Consider the following 22162-nt stretch of genomic DNA (forward strand, 5'->3'; position numbering starts at 1 on the left):
TGGTCAGACATGACTTGACAACCTTGTCAACAGGGAATGCCTTTACCTTATAAGTTGTCATTATAGTGCAGGGAAATCTGTGAATATTAATATATGACCTTCTACATAAGCATCAACACAGTATATATAAGGCCTGTAAAACATCCTTCTCACTAACTGGTTTGCAAATAGCATTTGAAACAAATAATGTGAGTTAGAGTAGATTTTTTTTTTATTGAGTTAAGCATGCATAATAATGGATAGTTAGGAATCTTGTGAAGATATTGTCTCTGAGAAGTTAAATTTGAAATAGCAATTAATGTGTAGAGAGGAAAATGTTGAATGTTGAATGTAAAAGAAAATTCTTATATACATTCTTACATACTTATTTGGCCTAAATGTATTTGTTAGTTCCAACTATAGCATATCTCATTGATTCAGTAAAAATTTCGTATATTCTGTTAATTCAATTGGTCTATTGTTATTGGGATAATCAATTGCATTTATTTGCCTGCATTAACACAGTGGGATAAACCAATATTTGTGTTACATAGAGTAGAGCTATTGAAATGAATGGGTCTTACAACAGTAACTTTGGTCCAGCTGATTTCAATCTCCATTAGATAGGGCTAGTGTTGGATTTGGTACAATAAAATAGCCCAATATAATGCTGAAATGTTTTATATGCATAACCTTGGCATTATAAATCCTGTTTACAGTGTTCAGCTCATTGTTTCTGACATTCTGCCACAAAAATTATTTTGTGATCTACCAGTCATACCTCTATCCTTAGGTTTGTTTGTTTTTAACTTACTATGTACATGATCAATAAGAGCAGGAATCAGCACTATTATTATCTAAATCTAAATACTAAATGTAGAAACAACTAATGTGGCTGTGGTTAATAAACCTGAGTGCTATAATTTTTTTTTGTCTTAATAAGTGTCACTAGCAATTTAAATAATAAGACATTACACTAAGCATAAACAGAAAAGTACAAGGATTTTGAGCGAAATGTGTGTTTCTTTTTTTACTACTGGCGATGGAAAGAAAGTGTAATCCAAGAAAATAAACTGCCTCTTCAAAATGAATTGGGAAAAATTCAAAACAGACTGGATAACTTAAGTTGATTGTTTCTTCAGTTTCCATGCATAGGTTTGGCCTTGTAACACTGCAAAAAAATAAAATAAATGCAAATGTTTTACTAAAAATGTCTTTTTATGTAAGCTATTTCACAAAATCATTTAAATTCATTTGTTAGATTTAATTTTTCTTATGAATAAAATATAATATTATAAAGACTTTCTTCTTTTGTTACTGATGCAATAGTTTTAAATAAAGCCAGTTAAAAGGATGTTGTGAACCTAAAATGCATCAGAAATCTAAAAAGACACACTACTTTACAGATGAATAAAGAAAATAGTATATTTAAAAGATGTTTGTGTCAGTTTGAGTCCCAAAGCTAATGAAAATGTGCAGCAACAACAACAATAATACAGTGGTCCCTTCCCTTACGTGAGGGATCCGTTCTGGATCCTCCTGAATAAGGGAAATTCTGCAGATACTCAAGCCCCATTAAAGATAATGAGGCTCATGCCCATGGTGGCATGTGGCACCCATGCCATGGGCATGCACGCTTACTTTTTCTGGTGTGCAGCACTGCTTCTTCTGCTGCAGCTTCCAGCATATGCTGGAAACCGCATAAGGCATACCCATGTATAATGCGGGCGCACTATAATAATAACAACTATAACTACAACAAAAACTACAGTCATATTTAATGGAGGTTAAGCACCTTTGAAAGTTCCGCATTATCCAACAATACCTAACTTGATTCCTAGATTCTTGGATAGAAGCAGAATCATTGATGGTCCAAAAGTAGTCAGTAGCACCTGGTAGATTACGGCGGGTTATAGACCGCCGCTTTGAGGCGGTCTGCCGCCGCCGCCGTTTGCTCCGTAAGGGAGCCGTCGCAGCCACACCGCGTGGCTCCGTTACGAAGCAAAAAAGAAGCTCCAAAATGGAGCTTCTTTCTGCGGCGCCTCTGTGACATTGCGAGGCGCCAGGGGCGCATTCGCGACGTCACAGGCGCCGCGACACGTTCGGACGCACAGCGTCCGATACGTAAAGATGGTGCTGGCCGTGTGGAACGGCCGGTGCCATATTGTATGGACAGAGTCCGTATTAGACCCAGGGGCATCTAGAAAAGACGCCCCTTTTTTTAAATGGGACGTCCTGCGGACGTCCCAAGTGCCAGTTTGTAACCGGCCAATGAAATTGCAGAATAAAAATGACAACTGCAAATACAGTCAGCCCTTCTTATACACAGATTTTTTATACACGGATTCAAGCATACACAGTTTGAAAATGTTCCAAAAAAGTATAAATTTCAAATATCAAACCTGGATTTTCCATTATTTATAAGGGACACCATTTTGCTGTGTCATTATATTTAATGGGACTTGAGCATCCACAGATTTTGTTATACACGGGGGATCTTGGAACCAAACCCTAGCGTATAACAAGGGTCCACTGTAATGTATTTCCATCCCACACCTATTTTACTATCCTGTTAATGCATAATATTGCCACTCTGAGAACCTTTGTGGTTGAAGAGCAGGGTATAAACCATTCCTCAACTCTGTTGCTTGCCTCTGCTTTATATAATTAGAGTAGACCATGCATAATGACACTCTACGATTGTTATTGTTGTAAAGGACGAAAGTCTGAATGTCTGCAGCAAATGGGTGAACAGAAATAGATATAAGAAACAATATAAGATGGCTCAAAAAAAGAAAGGAGGACATTATGTTGTATGCTAGAAAGAGACAACTGTAAATGAAACAAGTAAATCCATGATGGCCATACTAAATATCTCACAAAACTCACAAAAGTATCAAAAGGTCACTATTAATGTTGCAGAATTAAAGGTTCTCAGTATAAACCAACACAGAAAAGTTTGAACTTTATGGTTCATTATATACAGAAAAACTGCAGCAATGATATAATGGTTGCATCTACAGTGTGGAATTAATGCAGTTTGACACCATTTTAACTGCCATGATTGGAATTCTGGAGTTTGTAGTTTTGTGAGATATTTAGTCTTCTCGGTCAGAGAGCTCCGGTGCCACAACAAACTACAAATTCCAGAATGCAGTTAAAACAATGCTATACTGCATTAATTCCGCAATGTGGAAGTAACCAAAAATTACATATTATGCAATCACCATATAACTTTGAGGTCTTTATTTTTCAAAGAAAAAGAAAAATTGGCCTAAAGCATTTTTAAAGTAAAATAATATGTCTTTAAAAACTACTCTCATCATCTTTCTTAATATGATTATCAGCAAGAGTCAATGTGCAGCAAATTAAAACATAACGATGCTTGGGTCATTCATACCCACAGCAACTTTCCTGCTTGCTGCATATTTATTCAAGCTTAGTTGCTTCCCAGTCATCTGGATCAAGTGAGGAAGCAGACATCCAAAAATACTGGAATACAGAGATTGTGGGCATTACATAAAATAACTAAATTGAGTAATTTGTTCAGAATTTGGAATATTCTTATGCTGGATGTTTCATGTTTTATTTTTTCCAACCTTTAGCTCCATACAAGTTTCCAGAATTTCCTAAAGCAAAAACATCTCCTACCTACCCAGTGCCCACTGAAACTTTAGGTAATGATGATTTTCTTTTTTTAAAAAAAAATATTCATTTAATTTCATTTTTTAATTTTTAAACTTCTTGAAAATGAAATGTATTCTTAGCATGGTGATGATGGCATTAAAGCCATACTGTGGTAGTAGTACTACACTTTTGGTTTTTCATATGATTTAAGAAAATGGATGGTTCAGCCAACTAATATCTTTCAAATATCTTTCTGTTGTTTGCACAATTGTTTCCCAGAAAGGCCACTATATCAATGGGCCTTATAAATAAGACATCTTGCAAGATGAATTTTTATCCAATGACCTTCATAAAGACCTGGTAATTTCTTTAACTGTAGCTTCAAGTGAAATACAATCAATTCTTTCAGAACCCCAAACACCTGCTCCAAAAAGCACACGGACAAAGCAAGGTAATTATTTTCCCCCATAAGCTGCATTTGAATAATGCAATATGGTAATAATGCAGGTTGGTACTTGTGACAGATAACATTTCACATCGAAAATCTGATTCTTTCAAGTGTTTATGCATGTAAATATTATCCCTATATATGATGTGGAGAGGCTCCCTCCCATCCTCATTAGCACATTCTTTTGAACAGCCAAACACTTTATGATAAAGATCGGGAGATTGTGGCCTGTGGGCTACATGAAGTCTCCAAGCTGCCCTCCTCCCTGAATTCTCGATTGTTGTATTTTTCAAACTATAAATGCCCTACACTCTCTAGACTGGTTGACTTCACAACTTCAGATGACTTTCTGGTTTCAAAAAGTGTAAAACAGCATATGGAGCAAAAACTTGTCTCTGTGTTCTCTAGAGGATATAGTGGAAATTTTGAGTTTGGTATATTTCTTTAAATAATATTTTCCCCAAAGTAAGGGAACACTGGCGGATGCTGTCTTCTTAGGCCTGTTACAGACAGCCAAAATAAAGCTGCTTCGAGTCACAGTGGAGGTATGGTGTTTCAATGATGCATGCGTCCTAAGAGTCCAGAAGCTACACCAAAGCCACGCTCCAATCCTTAGGGCTGGAGTGTGGCTTTGGTGCGACTTCTGGACTCTTAGGACTCATGCATCATTGAAACACCATACCTCCACTGTGACTCGAAGCAGCTTTATTTTGGCTGTCTGTAACAGGCCTTAGATTCAGTAAAAGGCAGTGGAATCCTTGGCAGCAGCCATTCCCTGCTTTATGCAAAGGAGTGACATCAGCAGCAATCATGACTTCTTCAGACTTTTTTTCCTGTACTGTCTGGTATGAATAGCTAACATTGTATCTCAGAAGCAAAGAATAAGTGTATAGGACACGTTGGGGAAGATATTATTGCCTCTGTGTGCAGTGGCATCCCTGGGATTGTTGTCACCGGGAGGTCAGCAGGGGGCAGACTGCCATGGCCTCTGAAGGGCTGTTTGGGGTCTAGCATGGCTGCAGCCATATCAAACCCCAAATGGAAGGCACTGCCCCCCCCCAACAGCAGCTGCAACTCAAGAGAGTAATGCTACGGTTTCTGGAGTGCTGTTTGGGCTCCAGTATGGCTCTAGGCAAGCGAGAAAGGGATGGAACACCTTTCTTGCTTGCCCAGCCACCCCAACAGTCCCACTGGGTATACTGCCCCACTGGATGTACATCCCCCTGGGGTTTCCCTTGGTGCAATCCACGTCCCCCCAGTGATCCCACTGTCTCTGTGTTGAAAAGAAGTAGATGCAAAAGGAAGTAGAAATGTACTTGCTGTTGCTATTGCTATACATTTGTGCAGTATTTTATTTTGCATCTGTACCTACAACATTCAGATGCAGACTAATTTTTTTAAAGGATCTTACATCCTCCAGTCAAAACGTGTTAAGCTCCCTTTTCTTTCTTTATGAAACACATATTAATTCATCTGTTTCAGGGCACAAGGGGAACACACGCAATTTACAGTTCTAATACAGTTCTAATACTGCACATTTTCTGATTTCCTATAGTTCTGTTGTCTGGACTTGGTGACCAACAAGTCTTCTTTCCTTTTCATTTCTTTTTTAAAAATTGTTAACATTCCATCCAGTTTACCTATGATGATTTCAGCTTGTTTAGCTGTTTCCTTCTGGTTTTATAAAAAGAGATTGTTTTTGTACAACCATCCTAAGCTTGGTGATTTCAAACTAAGATGTAAGCAGGGCTGATCTTGCTATGTCATAAGACAAATGCAAATTTTTCAGTGAAATAATAATTTTAAAAGTCTTGTTCAGGTGCGGAAGTTTGGTAATCAACTAAATGATTTCTTTCATAAAAATTATTCATTAAATGTTACAAATTATATCAGTCATACCATTCAAGCAAGTTACACAATCTAAACAAAGATTCAACATGAATACAAGAACAGGGTATTTTGTGACTTTTCCCCATATTTTCCTCTATAGATCCTCTCCTTCCCTCTCCTATAAACTTAACATCAATTTACCATTTCTAAATCTTCTCTCCCTCCATACCTTCTCTTATCTTTATCCCAAATTTCTTGATCTTTCTTCTACCCTCTTCACTAACATTCTTTGTCTTTCATTTCATCTTCTCTTCTTCCCCACTCATACTTTCCATATAAATTACTTAAACCTTCAACCACAACTCCTATCATCCTAACTTCCTACTCAACTATTGACAGTTTTTCCCCTTCTTATCTACCTGGATTTTCATCATATTCTTTCTTATATAACTTGCTTTTATATCATCTTATTAGCATAACAACTTGCTATTGTATCTTCAAAATATGTCTCTTTCTGAATCTTCCAATATCTAGAGCATTGACTATTCTCAACTCTAGACACTCCATTATTATGGTAATCAACTAAATGAATGCTGACATTAAATCAGAAAGTGGTTAGGTTATGAGGAAAAACAATAGAAATAGGAAAAAAATCAAAGGTCATTAAAACAAATGTATGACAAAGAAAAGTAGAAAAACTGATGTACAGACACATAGGCCCGTTACATACGGGCTTAAAAGTACACGCGGAGCGCGTACTAGGGTTAAGACGGGGTGGTGCTTCTTCACCGCCCTAACCCTAGTGCGCGCTGCACGCGCACAAAATGGCGGCGGCTGTTCCACATGGCCGCCATCATCGATACGTGACAACCGCACCGCGCGGTTGTGACATATTGGGGTCGCAGCAGGGCACCTAGGGCGCCCTTTCCGCGACCCCGGAAGGAGCTCCGTTTCGGAGCTCCTTCCTGGTTTGGTCCGCTGGGCGCAGCCTTCAGACGGCTGCGCCCAGCGGACCAAAGGAGAAAGGGGCCAAACGGCCCCTTTCTCCTTCTCCCTGCCGCCGCGGGGTGTCCTTGGGGCTTGAAGCCCCAAGGACACCCCTTTCCAGGCTGTGGGGAAGGGGCCTTTTGCCGCTTCCCCGCAGCCCGGAAAGCAGCGGATCGGGGCTTCAGCGGCTGCCGCTCTGGCCGCTGAGGCCCCGATCCGGCGGGGAAAGGTGTGCCTACAGGCCGCCCCAAAGGGGCGGTCTGTAATGCACCATAATTAAACAGGCAAATGTTTCTGTGTGACAGGATAGTCCTTTGTAGGAGCACCAACTGGAAATGTAACTCTGCACATAGGGCCGGTATGAGACTCTGAAAGAGTGTGTTGACATCATTTATGTGATGCCTAAATCCACATTGTTGTTCTGAGGACCTCTAGGGCAAAGTAATAGTAATGTACCCAAGTTACATCACAGAGTTTCAGAAAGCATGGTCCAAGGTTTCTTTTGGCTCCAAAGGAAATACAGACATAAAGCCAGACAATGACCACAATGATAATTATAGCTTGTTTCCAGTGGTTCATTATCTTCAATTCAATATGTTGAAGTTTACCATTGCACATTGTTTTAAATGGTATATCCTGAATAAAACACCAAAATATTCAAGAGATTTATTTATTTATTTATTTACTTACTTACTTACTTACTTACTTACATGTAGGAAACATTTGTACTTTGATACAGAGGAGTGTGTTCCAAATTATTCCACTTTCATAGAACCCTCTCCAAATCTGCTTGAGGTTGATGGACACTATAACATCTGCCATGAAGTACTTCTGTGTTACAATAGACTCTGGTGTCCTTGCAGGACATTGGTAGGGCTCCTGGTGATTGTTAGTACCTGTATTGACACTATTCTGCACGACATGAGCGTTTGCCACTTTTATTGCTCTCATGAAGGAACGCCTGATAATCTTTAAAAGAATCCCAGAATTTGCTAAAATACTCCAGGTTTACAAGACTGAAACCTAATTATGAGGATTATTGCACTGCTGAAAAACGCATTTTACAGCTGCCAAATTGAAGCTTCAGTTCAGCAGTGATAAGATGTATTTTTCAGCTGTGTGATAATCCCCTATATATCATTATGGAAATGTATTAATTTCAACTTTTCCCAGGGAATAGTTTAAAGGTACACAAAGGCACATTATGTAGCTAATCTGGATGTGAATTGTGAGTTAACTCTATTGTTATTCAAGCAGACTTCCTAGTTTACCTTGCATCTCCCTTAAAAAGGAGAGGTGGAAGGTACAATGGTAGGTACATGGTGGGCTGTAGGGAGGAGAGAGATTCAGTCTACTAGCAGTGGCCATTACACTATTGATTTTAATTTGGTGTCTTAATGGTAGGCTGCCTGTGAACTCTATATACACTACCTTGAGCTCTTCAGTGAAAAAGTGGGGAATAATGAAATTAATAATTTGTCAAGATCCGTTTACATGAGTAACTGTGAAAACCCCTGCTTAGAATTAATTTCAGAATTCTGAACAGGCAGCCAAATTGGTTAAATATCATTTATTTCTCAAGACACCCTGGTGGCGCAGTGGAGGAGCCCTGGTGGCGCAGTGGTTAAATGCCTGTACTGCAGCCATTCACTCAAAACCACAAGGTTGCGAGTTCAAGACCAGCAAAAGGGCCCAAGCTCAACTCAGGCTTGCATCCTTCCGAGGTTGCTAAAATGAGTACTCAGACTGTTGGGGGCAAATTAGCTTACTTGCTAATTAGCTTACTTGCTGTTCACCGCTATGATCTTTGGAATAGCGGTATATAAATAAAGCAAATTATTATTAAATTATAATTATTTTTTTAAAAACCCACAGATTCAGTACAAGCATAGTAGGGATCACCACATACAGAAATATTGTGGGGACTGTTAGTTGGCATACAATGAAGTTTATCGCATGGGAGGAAAAATGCCATTTCTGGAAACAGTTTCAAAAGCATTCCCAGAATGGCGCCCCCTTGAACACATTGGGAACCCGATTAGAATGCCCGGTGGCGACAGTGGCATTCTGCTGTGCGGTAAACTAGCGTTCTGGGACCCATCAAGTTCCCATCACGCTCCATGCGCGCCCGCGCTCGTGCTCGTTAGAATGCATCGGGGAACGTTTTTTTCCCCCATGCGATAAACCTCTATATCTCATTCAAGGGGATCCTGGCAACCTAGAAACGATTTTACAATTCTTAGCCTTAAATGCTAGAGTATTGCCAGAAACACTCTGTGGAGTAGGTAGTGGCTGGTTTTTTACACTTGCAGCTCTGTCCTTGCATAACTAGAAGTTGTTTCTTCATTTTTTCCCTCTGACTTCAAGCACACAAAGGCCTTTTTAGAATATATTTTCCCATTTAAATGTTAGTTGTTTGTTCCGTTAATATACCACTTCCCTGCACTGTCCTCAGCATGAACCTTTTCTTAGTTTGAAGATACAAAGAGTTGCTTTGTTATGCTCTAATTCTGAGGAGTGGTTTTTCAACCCAGGGTTTAGACATGTGGCTTGTTTGTGTTCTGCTTTAGGTGTTAATTGTAATAAGGCCACCCAACTGACTGGAAAAACATCTGCATAAAATCAAAAATAGAACTAACTTGTCACTGGAAAGTATGTTAACCTATTAGAAGCAGCTTAATTTGTTTTAGAAATAATCAATCATTGGACAATACTATTGAAATCCAGCAACATTTGAGATGAAAAGGTATATTCTAAATAAATAAATAACAGATTGATGCATACTATAAGACCTTTCCCGCACTACTAGTTTTCTCTGCATATAGCAAATTCTGAATAGTGAGGCATTTGAGAAAAGAAAGCATGATGTATAATAAATTCTGAATTATGTCTTCAAAGTTACAATGTGTCAGATGAAGTCAATGAAAACTGCTAAGAGAGATATACTGTATTTACTCCTGTATAAGTCTAGAAATGTTGGTCAAAAAATCAACACAAAAAATCTAGGTGGATTTATCTACAAGTCAGTGTAAGTTCTGTACCTTAACTCTTATCAAAAAAGAAACCATCCCCTTCCTGAGTTGAGTGATGAAAGGTGAGATCTTAGTCCATCCCAGGAAAACCTAAAAGAATTGCTGACTCCATCTACTCTCTCCACTGTGACATTTCTTTTGGGCTTTTTGATTGTCTGGGTGTGAAAATAGCAGCATTCTTTGACATCAGTTTCCTTTGTTTTGTCATTTACATCCTTTGGTACATGCCCCTAAATTTACCCTTAACCCATCCACAGGATATATTAATAATTTCAGCACCAAGACCTGTCCTTGATTTAAACACAAGGTAAACTTATAGTCGAACATATATGGTAATCAGTGTCTTCTAAGTATCAATATGCATATAATTCAGTCTGTGAACATAAAGCTATGGATGTGTGCATCATACTTAATGAATGACAGGACACAAGCATATGTATATGACATTTGGGGGGAAAGTACATTGGGGAAAAAACAATTTGGATCATGCTTTTCTTGTTGAATCAATCCTTCAAAAGGTGCTGAGCCAAAATACTGGGTACACAATTTTAACCCCTCCCCCCCCCCTCAGTGCAGTGTCTAGATGTTATAGGATTCCTCTAAAGCTTAGATGATCAGTGTCCCACCTGCCCATTCTTCCCTTTAGCACAGGTAGTGCACAACTTCAGTCAAGAAGGGGCACAAATAGATAATACTCCATTCCACTGTTCTCCTATAACTCACATAAACTGATCAAAAAAAGAGGGGTGCTGGATGGGGATATGGAAGCATGTTAGAAACACTTTGGAGTAGATGGGAGTACAAGAAGAAGGGAAATCATCTTTCAGCTCATATTATTTAAAACAAAGGTCTTCCGTAATATATATTGATGGAGCTGTAGCAGACTTTTCAAGCTTGAAGAAAAAAGAAAAATATTAAAATGTCCTTCTCTACCAAGGAGAAGTGCCTGAACTTTTTTAAAGGGAGGAACTGCTGGTACAGTTTGTGTTCTCCAAATGTTTCTTCACTAATTAGGCCTAAAGTGAATCTAATTAATACATTTAAAAAAACACAACCTCCAAGAAATATATCATTTAGTGAGAGAGAGGGAAAAAAAGCACTAGCTATCTGGGGGGCAGAAATGGCTTAAACAAACTAATCACAATGCAGTTACTATCAATTTATTTTTAGATTTCAGCAAAACACAACCTGCTCTTTCACAGCCTAGAACATCTGATGAGACTGGCATATCAGACTCCAAAACAGGTATATCATAGTCACCCTGTAATTACAAACTTTGAACTACTTGCCTCAGAGTAGCTTCACTCTGTGCTTTTTTGCTAGGTCCAGCTAAAGTAGACCTGTTGAATCAGTTATACTCACATAAATGTTGACTTAACATTAAACAGTGCATTCAGTGAATCTGCTTTAGGTAGGATTAATAACATTAATGTAGACCACTGTTTTAAAGCAGTACAGAAATTATATGATTTTTAAACTAAAGAAAAACAAAGGCTTGTTTGATCCTTCACAAAAGTTATAATTTGGATTTTAACCACCTTTTCCCCAAACATTATGAACATGATCTAACCAATATTATATTGTTTTTAATCCCATTTATGTCATTAACATGTAAATACTTCAGTTCTGCCTCTTCCTTTATATCTAAAGTGACCAGATCCCAGAGACCGGCCCAGAGTTTCCAAATTTCATAGGTTATCTCCAGGCAGGAAACAAGAATGCAAATTCTTCAGTTTTCGTGGCCTTAGCTCCGGGCAAGAGGAAAGGACTATTATTATTATTATTATTATTATTATTATTATTATTAAAGTTTATTTGTACAACGATCTAAAGCTTGGACAGTGCTTTACATAGTAAACAACAATAAAAGTAAAAGTAAAAGCTGCCAAATGGTGTACAATCTAAAAAAATATAGCTGTTTATCTTGTAGAACAGCAGCTTGCTACGATTTACAGACCTTAACTAATCTGCTGCAACTTCCAAAGACTCTCCAGGGGGATCTATATATGTACTTAGGGCCTGAACAGACTGGCGATAAATGCTGGCCTGAGGGCAAAGTCGGAGCATGGTGTTTACATGGTGCATGCCCCAACGCTGCCCTGATGCTGCCATTGCATCATGCACCCGACTGCATGGTGGGCAGCATCACAGTGCTCCTTTGGTGCTGCATCCAGATGATGCAGTGCCAAAAGGAGCATCAGAAGATGCTACCGCAGCAGCAAAAACACCCTTTCCACAATACAAAAAGAAGCTGCTTGTTGCGGCTCCTTTTTGTGCACAAGAAATGCCAGATCGGGGCCATGGCATGTAGTTGCTGTGGCTCCAATCTGCCCCTGAAAGGGGCAGCAGCAGGCCACTCCAAAGGAGCGGTTTGTTCAGCCCCTTAGTTAGCTTCCTTCTTACCTTCCAGTTATTGTGACATCGGAACCCACAATCCACTCTGCAGCAATCCTCTGGCTAGAAGCAAGTAGGTTAGATGAAATAAAATAGATTATATTAAATTTAGTTAAGATTACTGTTTTAATTCCAAACAGGAAACAGCATGTGTATGTTTTTTGAATGACATTCTGTGAGCAACTCTTGTTGGACTTAATGCAGAACTGATAATAACATCATCAGGGACTGCCTCTAGGCTTCACGTTTTGGCCTGGAAACCTTACAGCTTGGGACAATCCTGAATTAGCAACCTTATTTATATCTCTCCTTGACAGTCACCTTTTCTTAATGGCATCTGGTTTATCCTCATAATCCTTATTCTGTGCTGTAATATTTATCTGAATTGTAACTACATCGTAAGGAGTAATAGTTCCTTTGCTGGAACAATGGATTCTAACTACAGGGAAAGAGATTTGACCTAAACCTAGGAAGAGTTATCTGACAGTAAGAGCTGTTTAACAGTGGAATGTGCTACCTCAATGTGTAACAACAGCAAGAACTGCACTATTAAAAGCAATGAAGTAAACCAGTGGAACTCAAAAGTATTGTATTTGTTTTTAGTACATAGGGGTGAAACAGGCAGCTGGGACTGCAGGGACCGCATGGCAGGCTCCAAAAGTAGGCCACCGCCACTGGACCCAAACTTTGCTGCTAGAAGCTGGATTATCCCTGCTCCTTTTTGCTTCTCTTTAAAAGACCAGAAAACACTGTGGCTTATGGCCACAGTGGAGGCATGTGTTGTATAAGCAATACACCTCCAATGTGGCTAGCAGTCACTTCTTTATGCCTGTGTGTTCAGAGCCACAGATAACCTGCAGTAGTATCTTTTCTAATCACAATGTTACAGATGCTGTTATATAGGAGATCCTTAAGAGTGTGTGATTCAATCAGATTACTTCATCTATATTTCCCACTGAACTAGTAAGCTAAACGCAATTACCTAATCAAGGTGGACATGGGGGGGGGGGTGTTCTGCAGAAAAAAATAGTTTTTCTCATGTAAAAACTTTACAAATTTCAGGGTAACTCTTTTTTGTTTTGTTTCATTTTGTTTTGTTTCTTATGCTTGTCATTGTCAACATTTCTTCTAACAGTAACAAATGAACCCACACCGGAGTCTTTCACACCTAAAACAACTAAACCTCTTGACTGGCCAAAGTCAACCCTGGGTAATGTTGTTTTTCACTGTGAATGGTCATACATTTCATTTTTCATTAGAAACTATTTTCTTTCCATTTCTTCAGAACATTATCATTTCTCCAGAACATTCTCACCATCTTTCAATACTGATCCTTATCATATTTCTATCAAGTCTCTAGACTTTTTTAGATTCATAGCTCATACCTATATGTTTCATTTCAGTTATCAAAGTTGCATGAATCATCTTTTTGTTATCCGTCACTCTTCACAATATTTTATCCATATCTATCTTTGAGGAAAACTGACATATCTGTGGAATATTGTTTAAGATCAGTGTAACCTACTTCACAACTCCATCACTTTCATCAATTGAGTGGTCCATTCCATTTGGAATGCTGTCATTGTCATTACAAGCCTGCTGCATGTTCTATGAATTTAAAGATATCTCGAATGAATTCTGAAGAATATTAAATTTAACCTTGATTCTTTTCAGCACCATCTGAAACAGCATTTATTCCTTTAAAATGGAAACCTTCTGACACGCCAGAAGGAAGACATGTGAAACCTGGTAATTAAATATGCATGTTTATGAATACAGATGGAACAATAAAATAATTACATTGTTTATTATAAACAGCCTTTTGCAACCACAGTATGATTAACTCATTCACTTCATTTATAGCTGTTTGTCCTTTGATAATCTCAGGAACTAAAAAAGTATTTTACATTGAATATAGAATTCTTCTGGAAAGGAGCCACAGCATATGTTGTGCATCATTGTGTCTTTTCAAACTACGCTGTGATGGGTGTTTGTGTGTGCCTCACTTTCCTTTTGGTCTTTTTGTTTTTTTGCCACAAAGGAGGATTCTGATGTCATGCAAGAGAAATAAAATTGTCTGTGTTTATGCTGACATGATTATCATGAGTTTCAAGATTCCTTACCACAACCTAATATTTCCATTTTCATGTTAAATACGTATGTGTTATCAGTAAAAACAAAATGTCTCACTTCTTGAAATAATAACTTGCAGTTATATGTCTTTTTTTCTGTTCATTGTTTGAATTCTTTTATTTTTGTAGCCCCTAATCCTCCATCTTTGAAGCAGAATACACCTAAAACATCCAGGATTATTGAAAAATTAACAACTACTCCAGGAGGTACATCATAGTACTCGTAAACTTCATTATTCTCCTGTCTAAAAGTTTTAGTCTTCATTAGTAATTAGGCTCCTCTTTATTTTTAGATAGACGTTCTTCCTGATACAAAAACCACAGTAAAAATCAAAAGGTGGTTTTCTGTCACATGGTCCAGGAGCTTTGTTATTAGTCACTCGAACAAGAACCTCTAGAAATTCATTATAATATTCATATTTACCTTCATACACCCCATTCAGATGAGAGAACATATTACAGCAAGCCATGGATTTGTGAACTCCCTTCTTTCTTCCTCACTTGTACACAAAGTGAGGAAATCTCAAATTCAATGTCAGTTTGGAACAAGCCTCATTTCCCTTTTTAAAATCAGATATAGGGAAGTGGCTTGTCTGGAACATTGAACAACTTCATTAAAATAATCCTCTAGGCTATTACTTAATTGGTTCCTTGCCAATATGACTGAACTCTACATACTGCCTAATTAACAATGCACTTATTCCTATGACCATTTGTTATTTTAAGGTTGTTAGAATTTGTTAGGGAATAGAGCGGTCTCCCCCTGCTGTAAAATACAATAAGACAGAAGGGCCTCAGGAGAAGGATTAGGGTTGGATAAAATAAATCAGTGGCATTGTACTGGAGTGAACTGTAATAAACCACTTAGTACTTAGTCCATTTTTGCCCATATAATTCTAGGCACTTGGATAAATAAATGGAAAGTTTTGCTACCATTTTCTTCTCCATCGCCTTCCCCCCTCCCCTACTCCATATTGCTTTTCAGACACTTATTAAGTGGATCACAAACCTTACGTTTAGGAGTTACTAATTTGGACCTAAAAATATATAGTCAGACCAATGACCACCACCCCTGCCTGGGTCTCTCTTGTAAAAAAAAACTTTATAAATTTTTTAAATGTAAAAATGATTATTTAACAAGCACAACAAAGCAAGCAAGTCAAATTATTAACTTCAATCAGAATGAATCTGTCTCCTTAATGATCAATTAAAAAATTAATGTTAAGGCTTAACATTCTAAGCTCCATTTTGAGATTGTCAGTTGCTCCAGTTTTTAGCCCTGGAGCACGGCTTTGGTCCAGTTTCTGCCTGCTTTGGAAGCATGTATCATCTAAATGCCCAGTCTGCAAAGCAGTTGGAAACCACTTGTGGGTGGAGCCGCCAGCCCAGCGGGTGAAAGACCCCCAAGTGGGTCCATGGTACCTGAAGTTACCTCAAACAAAACACTCCCAAGAGGCCAGGCAAGATGCTGTAACTGGTGCACTCTTTAATCAACCAAACTAATCCAACCAAAACATAAAGCAAAAGTCCTCCAACCAGGGAAGTCTCTGAAAGGACACCAGTTACTTCACTGGTCCCTTAACACAACGATAGTGTGTATTTCCACCTCCTTGTTACCACTCTGTGGAGGCTGAACCCTGCCAAGGTCGGAAGGCTTGCTCCGCTTGCTCTCTTCCAGCCCGGTCATCCGCTTGCTCCCGGCTCTCTTGACGGCGTAGCCTTACTCTATTCTCCCACCAGGGAACTTCAGCCTCCAACACTCCCCTGCGTCCAATCTCTGGGTTGTATGGCTCACCTCTGGGAATACCTTCCCACCATGGGCTTGCAGGTCAGGCAATATGTGGGGGTTCCACACATCTCAGACTTAAGCCAGCCAGTTGCTGAGGCAAAGGGAGCCCTCCGGACTCATGTGCATCCCCTTTCTCTTTCCCTCGTCTGTGTGCCTCCCCGCATCCCCATCTTCCACGTTCTCTCCTTCCCCCCTGTCCACGCCTTGCCCTCCTCTTTAAGGGTTTCTCCTGGCCCCTCCCCCTTCCCCAGGATGGGGCTCGTCTCTTCTCCCTTGGCTCTCAGCTGTTTCCATTCCACCCTTGCTTCCCCATCCTCCTCTCCTGGGTTCGGGTGCCCCTCCTCTTTCCGCCCAGCCCACTCAACCCTCCCTGCCTTCTCCATCTCTTTACACCACTTTATTTGGTCTGTCTGTTCCACCCCAAGGTCAACACACTAAAAAATTTAAGTTCGTCAAGGTTGTAGAGATCACTGTGGTTTGAATAACCATTTTCTGTATTCATATAAAATAGAAAACTGTTGTTTGTTCCAAACCATATACAGAAGTTTTAATCCTTCATGTGCAAACAGAGAAAGATGGGAACACATACACCTGAGAGCCCATGTGACACATTGCCATCACAACAAACCATACTTTACTTTCCACTTCTGAATTTGTCAATTTGTATGTTAATTTTTGCACTGAGATTTAAGTTTAGTATCCTGAAAATTTTGAGGAAGTGCTTCTAAGAAAATGTACCTACTTTAATATTTTAGTATATAAAATACTATAGCTTTTTTTTAAAAAAAATCACACAACATATTTATTGCAGAAAAAAATAATATTTTTGTAAACGTCACAATGAGAGTTTTTGCTAAGTTTTATTTCTGTTATTGTACAAACAGCACAATGTAATTGATCAGCAAAATATTATCAGACTTTATCAATTTTATATGTCTTATGCATTCATTCATATATATATATATATATATATATGCATTTATATCATGATTATAACAGTTTATAACATTTCTTATATGTCATATTAATAATCTTTATGTTCCTTATAACAATTTAGTAGTGTGCTTTCTAAAAGCACCTTATTGGAAAGCAAACAAAAAGGACTTTAAAAGATTTCGTTTTACCATTGTTAGAGATTTTTATAAAATGTTTTGCTTCACCTCCACTGTAGCTCATATACTGCAATTCTAATTTTCTAATGGAAAAAAGACAATAGGAAGCTACATCTAAAATACATATTGTCTTTCAGCTCCAGTGGAAACAAAATTTGTTGCTTCTGTACCTCAACCTTCTGTCCAACCCAAAATACCAGATATTAAACATGGTAACTACAAATCATGTCAAGGATTATAATCATCATTCTAAGCATGCATTTTATTAGGTTAACCTAAATAAAAGAAGCTATATTATTTCTCTGAATAAATGTAAAACTATTTAGGTGGATGGAGGGGGTCTACTTTTTTGTATACTAGCTGTAATATTTACAACATCTTTTGATGAAACCATTTCTAGAAAAATCAAGGGGGAAACAGTCAGAAAGAAACTAATTTTTAGTTACTTTTTCTTAACAAGTAGTCATTTACTGAGCCTGAGCAATGTAAATGGATCTCTTTTTATTAATCTTTTATGTAGAAATATCTAATTCTCACATGATATTTTTTTTTCCTTTTCCATTGGCAGAAAAAGAACATCAGTGGGAAACCACTACAGATAATATGATTAAAACCATTGAATTTCCAAGAACAACAGAGGGTAAATAATAATTAGGTTTACATAATGAAGGGGGTATAATAGTCAAACATATGTGTACCTAGTTCATCAACTCCCTCAGTGACCAATCAGTGACAGATAGCCACATGGCATGAAGGGATAGTGACAGTTGAATACAATGTAGAGGCCTCTGGGTCTTCTAAGGATAGAATCAGTTCTCTCTGCCTAAAAAGCATAGTATACTGTGCATTAGAGTAGAATCTCTCATACTATTAATTTGATTTATATTTACACTTTCTTAAAAGCTTTCCTTACATCATTGTGTTCATTTTTCATCATTTTTATCTGAAGGGAATGACAATTACAGCCCTGCTGAAGGTTATTAACATAACATTTTTAGCTTCTGGAAAAAGTTTGAGCTATTTCCTGAAAACTTCCTAATAATTTGGGGGAAACTTCAGAAATATTTTCTTTGCATTTGTTTGCTCTTTTTTTTTTATGCTCTTCCTAGCTGTTGCTCTTTGGTGTCATTAAAAAAACTGTATTCTTCTTTGGATGGTTGGGAATGTGACTAGGACTTTTTTTCCAACCTCATGTTACAAGGAATCAAATGTCTCCTTAAGGCAACCAGTTCTCTCTGTCCACCTGGCAGTTGAGATACTAGTCTGGTGACTGGACACATCTCCACCCTTTACCCTCACCCATGAGTTGAAATAACTACATATTGACCTGTTTGGTGCATCAAGAAGCTTTTAGTTGGATTCTGGAACTGCCCTTGTGCTGCTAACAGACTGGCCAATTCCACTCTCCCTCTGAAAATGTTCAGCCTATGGGGCACACACACGCACACACACATGCACACACACGAAATTGTGTACCCCTCTATAGTTAAATAGAACTTTGGCAAAAAAAAAACCCTATTTCTATTATGCTTTTTTTATGTAATCCTGCAGATGCTTTTCTAAAAGGAATTCTTACTGGAATTGAGAAAAAGTAGTCTGAGGAAAAAGCATATATGAGATTTTATTGCATGAATTCTTTTTCTCAAGTGGCAGCCCCTCTGTATCCTTAGGAAATTATGTTTGATTTCCATGAAAGTTCCAAAAAGTACTTTGCTAAATGGTTGGTTGGTGGAGTCGAACATTTAAAGAGACAAATTCCACAGAACTTGCACAAGCCTGCTGTGGAAATGTAGCAGTTGTTTTTAAAAAAAATCTTGATCACTATTTGCTGTCTATTTAAAATATTTGTTTGCAGGCTTGGAATTAGCTGTGAAGGAGATACTATTGAATGGTTCCCATTCATTTTAAGAGGCTTATAGGAGCAGCTCTCAGTGGGTTGTGCTGTTTATGTCTTTTTAGTACCAGCTAATGTTGTCTTGAACACGTACAAATGACATTTTCACTTTTATTCCTTTCAGTTCCCAGTAAAACAAAAATCCCTGTTTCCAAGCCCCAAATCATTCCCCATCTGGAACAGCCAAAGATTGTGCCGGGTAATTGCTGTGTACTTTCCTATAACTGTTTTGTTCCACAGCATGTCTCAACCTCTCTTCTGGCTTATTTGAAGATGCATTTCATAAAAACTGAGCATATGTTGGTCACGTGTATTATTTTTCTTTTGTAATCATAGAACACAATATAGTATTATACATAACCACTAACTTTTTGAAGCCTAATTTCTGTGATTAAAAACAGCTTTTAAACATCATTTCAGATTTCACATCAAAACCCATGTTTCTTTTAGAACCTCACTGAAAAAAAGAATTTGATAGATTGCATTTGATAGATAGCTCAGTCATAAGTATGAAATTCTTGAAAGAGTTTTAAAAGAAAACAGAAAATCAAGATAAAGTAACATTTTAGCTGGATTTTATGTGCATTTTCTGTCTTAAGAAAATTCTATCTTAAGAAACATTTGCTTTCAAACTAGCCAAACTAAAGAGCTAAACTGAATTGTATGATGTTTATCCTCTTTCTAATATTGTTTATACCTGAATTTGTTAAGTCTTAATAAGTTGGAAGATAAACATTTTAAATAAGAAATAGACCATTTCCTTAGTCTGCAAGGCCACAGACACTTACACAAGCTTCTGGAGTGCAGCCCTTCCTATATCCTCTACCAGATAGCTCAGTCTACCAGATAGCTTGGTCAAGGAAGAACTCCATCACCATTTATATCCTTTGCCACATAGCTTGGTCAGAGGAAAATGCTTGGTGAACAAGTGTGAAACTAAGAAACTCATGAAGCCTGTGCTAGGATTCAAAAAACACAAGAGACACATAGTATCCAAACTGGTTTAGGATGGGGCTAAAAGGGTGCAGCTGTAGTCAAAGAACCAATAGTTGTCTCTCCATGCTTTAAAATGAATATGGGGCACATGGCACCAAATAATCTCTGATGCAGATGGTTAATTTTAATTTTTGTTTTAAAGTGTTTGTTGCCTTTACATGTGAATAGAGGGACAAACATTTGGTGCTCTAGCCCAGTAAGGCCAATATGTTTGATGACACAGTGCAAAAGAAGTGTGTTAATTGCGGCTCCTTTTTATGCTGCGGAAAGGCCAGACCAGGGCTCGACATGTAGCTGCTGCAACCCCAATCCGGTGCTGAAAAGGGCAGCTGTAGGCTGGCCCTTAGGGGTGGTCTGTTCAGCCTCTTCATTCCTTTAAAGTCTGGAGAACATCTCAGAATAGATTTACCAGGTCCTTTACATAGAATTCAACTGCCATTGAATTAGATTAGCTGGTTTTATCTTTGCAATCAGTCACCATGTCTCCTTGTGCTTGCTATGTGCATAGTTTCACAAAGCAAAAATATACTAGTTTTGCACAGAAACAGTTTCAACTGTTTTACACAGAACCAGATTCTTCTCCCTTAGTTTCACAAAGAGGGGAAAAACACTTGTTTTGGTACACAACTTATATGTTACACAAACTGAGAAAACTATGGCCCAATACCGACAGGCAAAAGGTGCTGTCCTGGGGCCGATTTAAGGCATCTCCACACACCCGAGCCCTACCACGCTCTCCCAGTGCCATTTTGGTGTGCATGCCTTCAGACGGTGCATGCATCGATGATGTGTATTGTTCACCATGTCCAAATGGCGCAGCACACAATGGACATCACCATGTCACTCCAGGGCACTAATGGTGCCTTGGTAGTGGCAGAAAAAAGGAGCCAAGTTTTGTATCTCCTTTTTCTGAATGCATTGTTGCTGCGATGTGCGGTCACTATGGCAATGATGCGAGGGGATAAAGGGGCGGCCTCTGTCTGCCCCTTTCCCCCCTCTGTCCAGCCCCTATGATAAAAAAATAAGATTTTTTGAAGGGACTACAGAATACTTACTAATAGTCTCATTGGGCAAGGATAACCAGATCTGTATAAAATCTTGAGAGCAATGAGACCTTTTTTCCCTTGTGACTTTCTCAGTGTGTGTGCCTTCAAATTGCCTGTTGGTTTATGGTGACTCCAAGAATTTTCTAGGGTTTTCATAGGCAAGGAATCCTTAGAGGTTGTTTTGCTAGTTCTTTCTCCTGAAATACAGCTGAAATTAGCTCAGATCTTTGCAGTTCTGCTAGATTTTCTATCTATTCTAATTGTTTTCATTCTGTCATTTTAGTCTGTATTTCTAACTTTGATCTGAAAGTTTTTGTAGTTTTATTTTTTTTTAGTGTCCATTAGGTTTATGCCCTCTTAAATTTGCTTAAAGTGCTGTTTGCAATATTGGGACCACTGAACCATTAGTGCCTGAAAAACTCAGGGACTTTCACCAGTTTAGAAAGAATTTGACCTGCTCAGCATATAAAGCACTAATTCCCAATTACTCAAGTCTGTACTCCATTGTCTGTAGAAGAGCCTACCAGTTCCATACCCCATGTTCAGCAGAACCTTTTTCACACTGTTAGTTTGATTCTGAATGAGCACAAACACTGATACCATTTATACAGTTTTCATCTTTTTATTCATAACCTTTAAGGGAGGAAAGTCACTGGTATCTCCTTTGGAGAAACCGAGAAGCCATTCAGGCAATAACTAATTAAAATGGCCCAATATTTGCAATTTAGTTTCAAGCTAGAAGAAGCACCAGTTGTTGGGCCTATTTTCTCATTGATCCATTTCCATTTATTGTGCATGTACTCTTGTCACTGCTGGAGGCTGGGAGAAACCTTCCTACTTTGCACTATATTGTTATGTTAGGGGCTCAATGGATGGCCCCTAAGGGGCGGCTGCGT

General features: G+C 38.4%; 1 protein-coding gene across 1 annotated transcript in view; it reads left to right on the forward strand.

Annotated features, from left to right (window-relative positions):
- Positions 1-22162, forward strand: part of ABI3BP (ABI family member 3 binding protein) — a 167025-nt gene that overhangs the window by 74155 nt on the left and 70708 nt on the right. Inside the window, exons 13-20 of the mRNA XM_089512385.1 lie at positions 3585-3656; positions 3986-4057; positions 13433-13507; positions 13972-14046; positions 14559-14636; positions 17468-17542; positions 17899-17970; positions 19349-19423. Coding sequence (XP_089368511.1) covers positions 3585-3656; positions 3986-4057; positions 13433-13507; positions 13972-14046; positions 14559-14636; positions 17468-17542; positions 17899-17970; positions 19349-19423 — 594 coding nt within the window. The remainder of the gene's footprint in view (positions 1-3584; positions 3657-3985; positions 4058-13432; positions 13508-13971; positions 14047-14558; positions 14637-17467; positions 17543-17898; positions 17971-19348; positions 19424-22162) is intronic.

The sequence above is a fragment of the Sceloporus occidentalis genome, unplaced genomic scaffold (assembly GCF_023333645.1).
Source record: "Sceloporus occidentalis isolate IW3139 unplaced genomic scaffold, rSceOcc1.0.p SCAF_2, whole genome shotgun sequence".
Classification (NCBI taxonomy): Eukaryota; Metazoa; Chordata; class Lepidosauria; order Squamata; family Phrynosomatidae; genus Sceloporus; species Sceloporus occidentalis.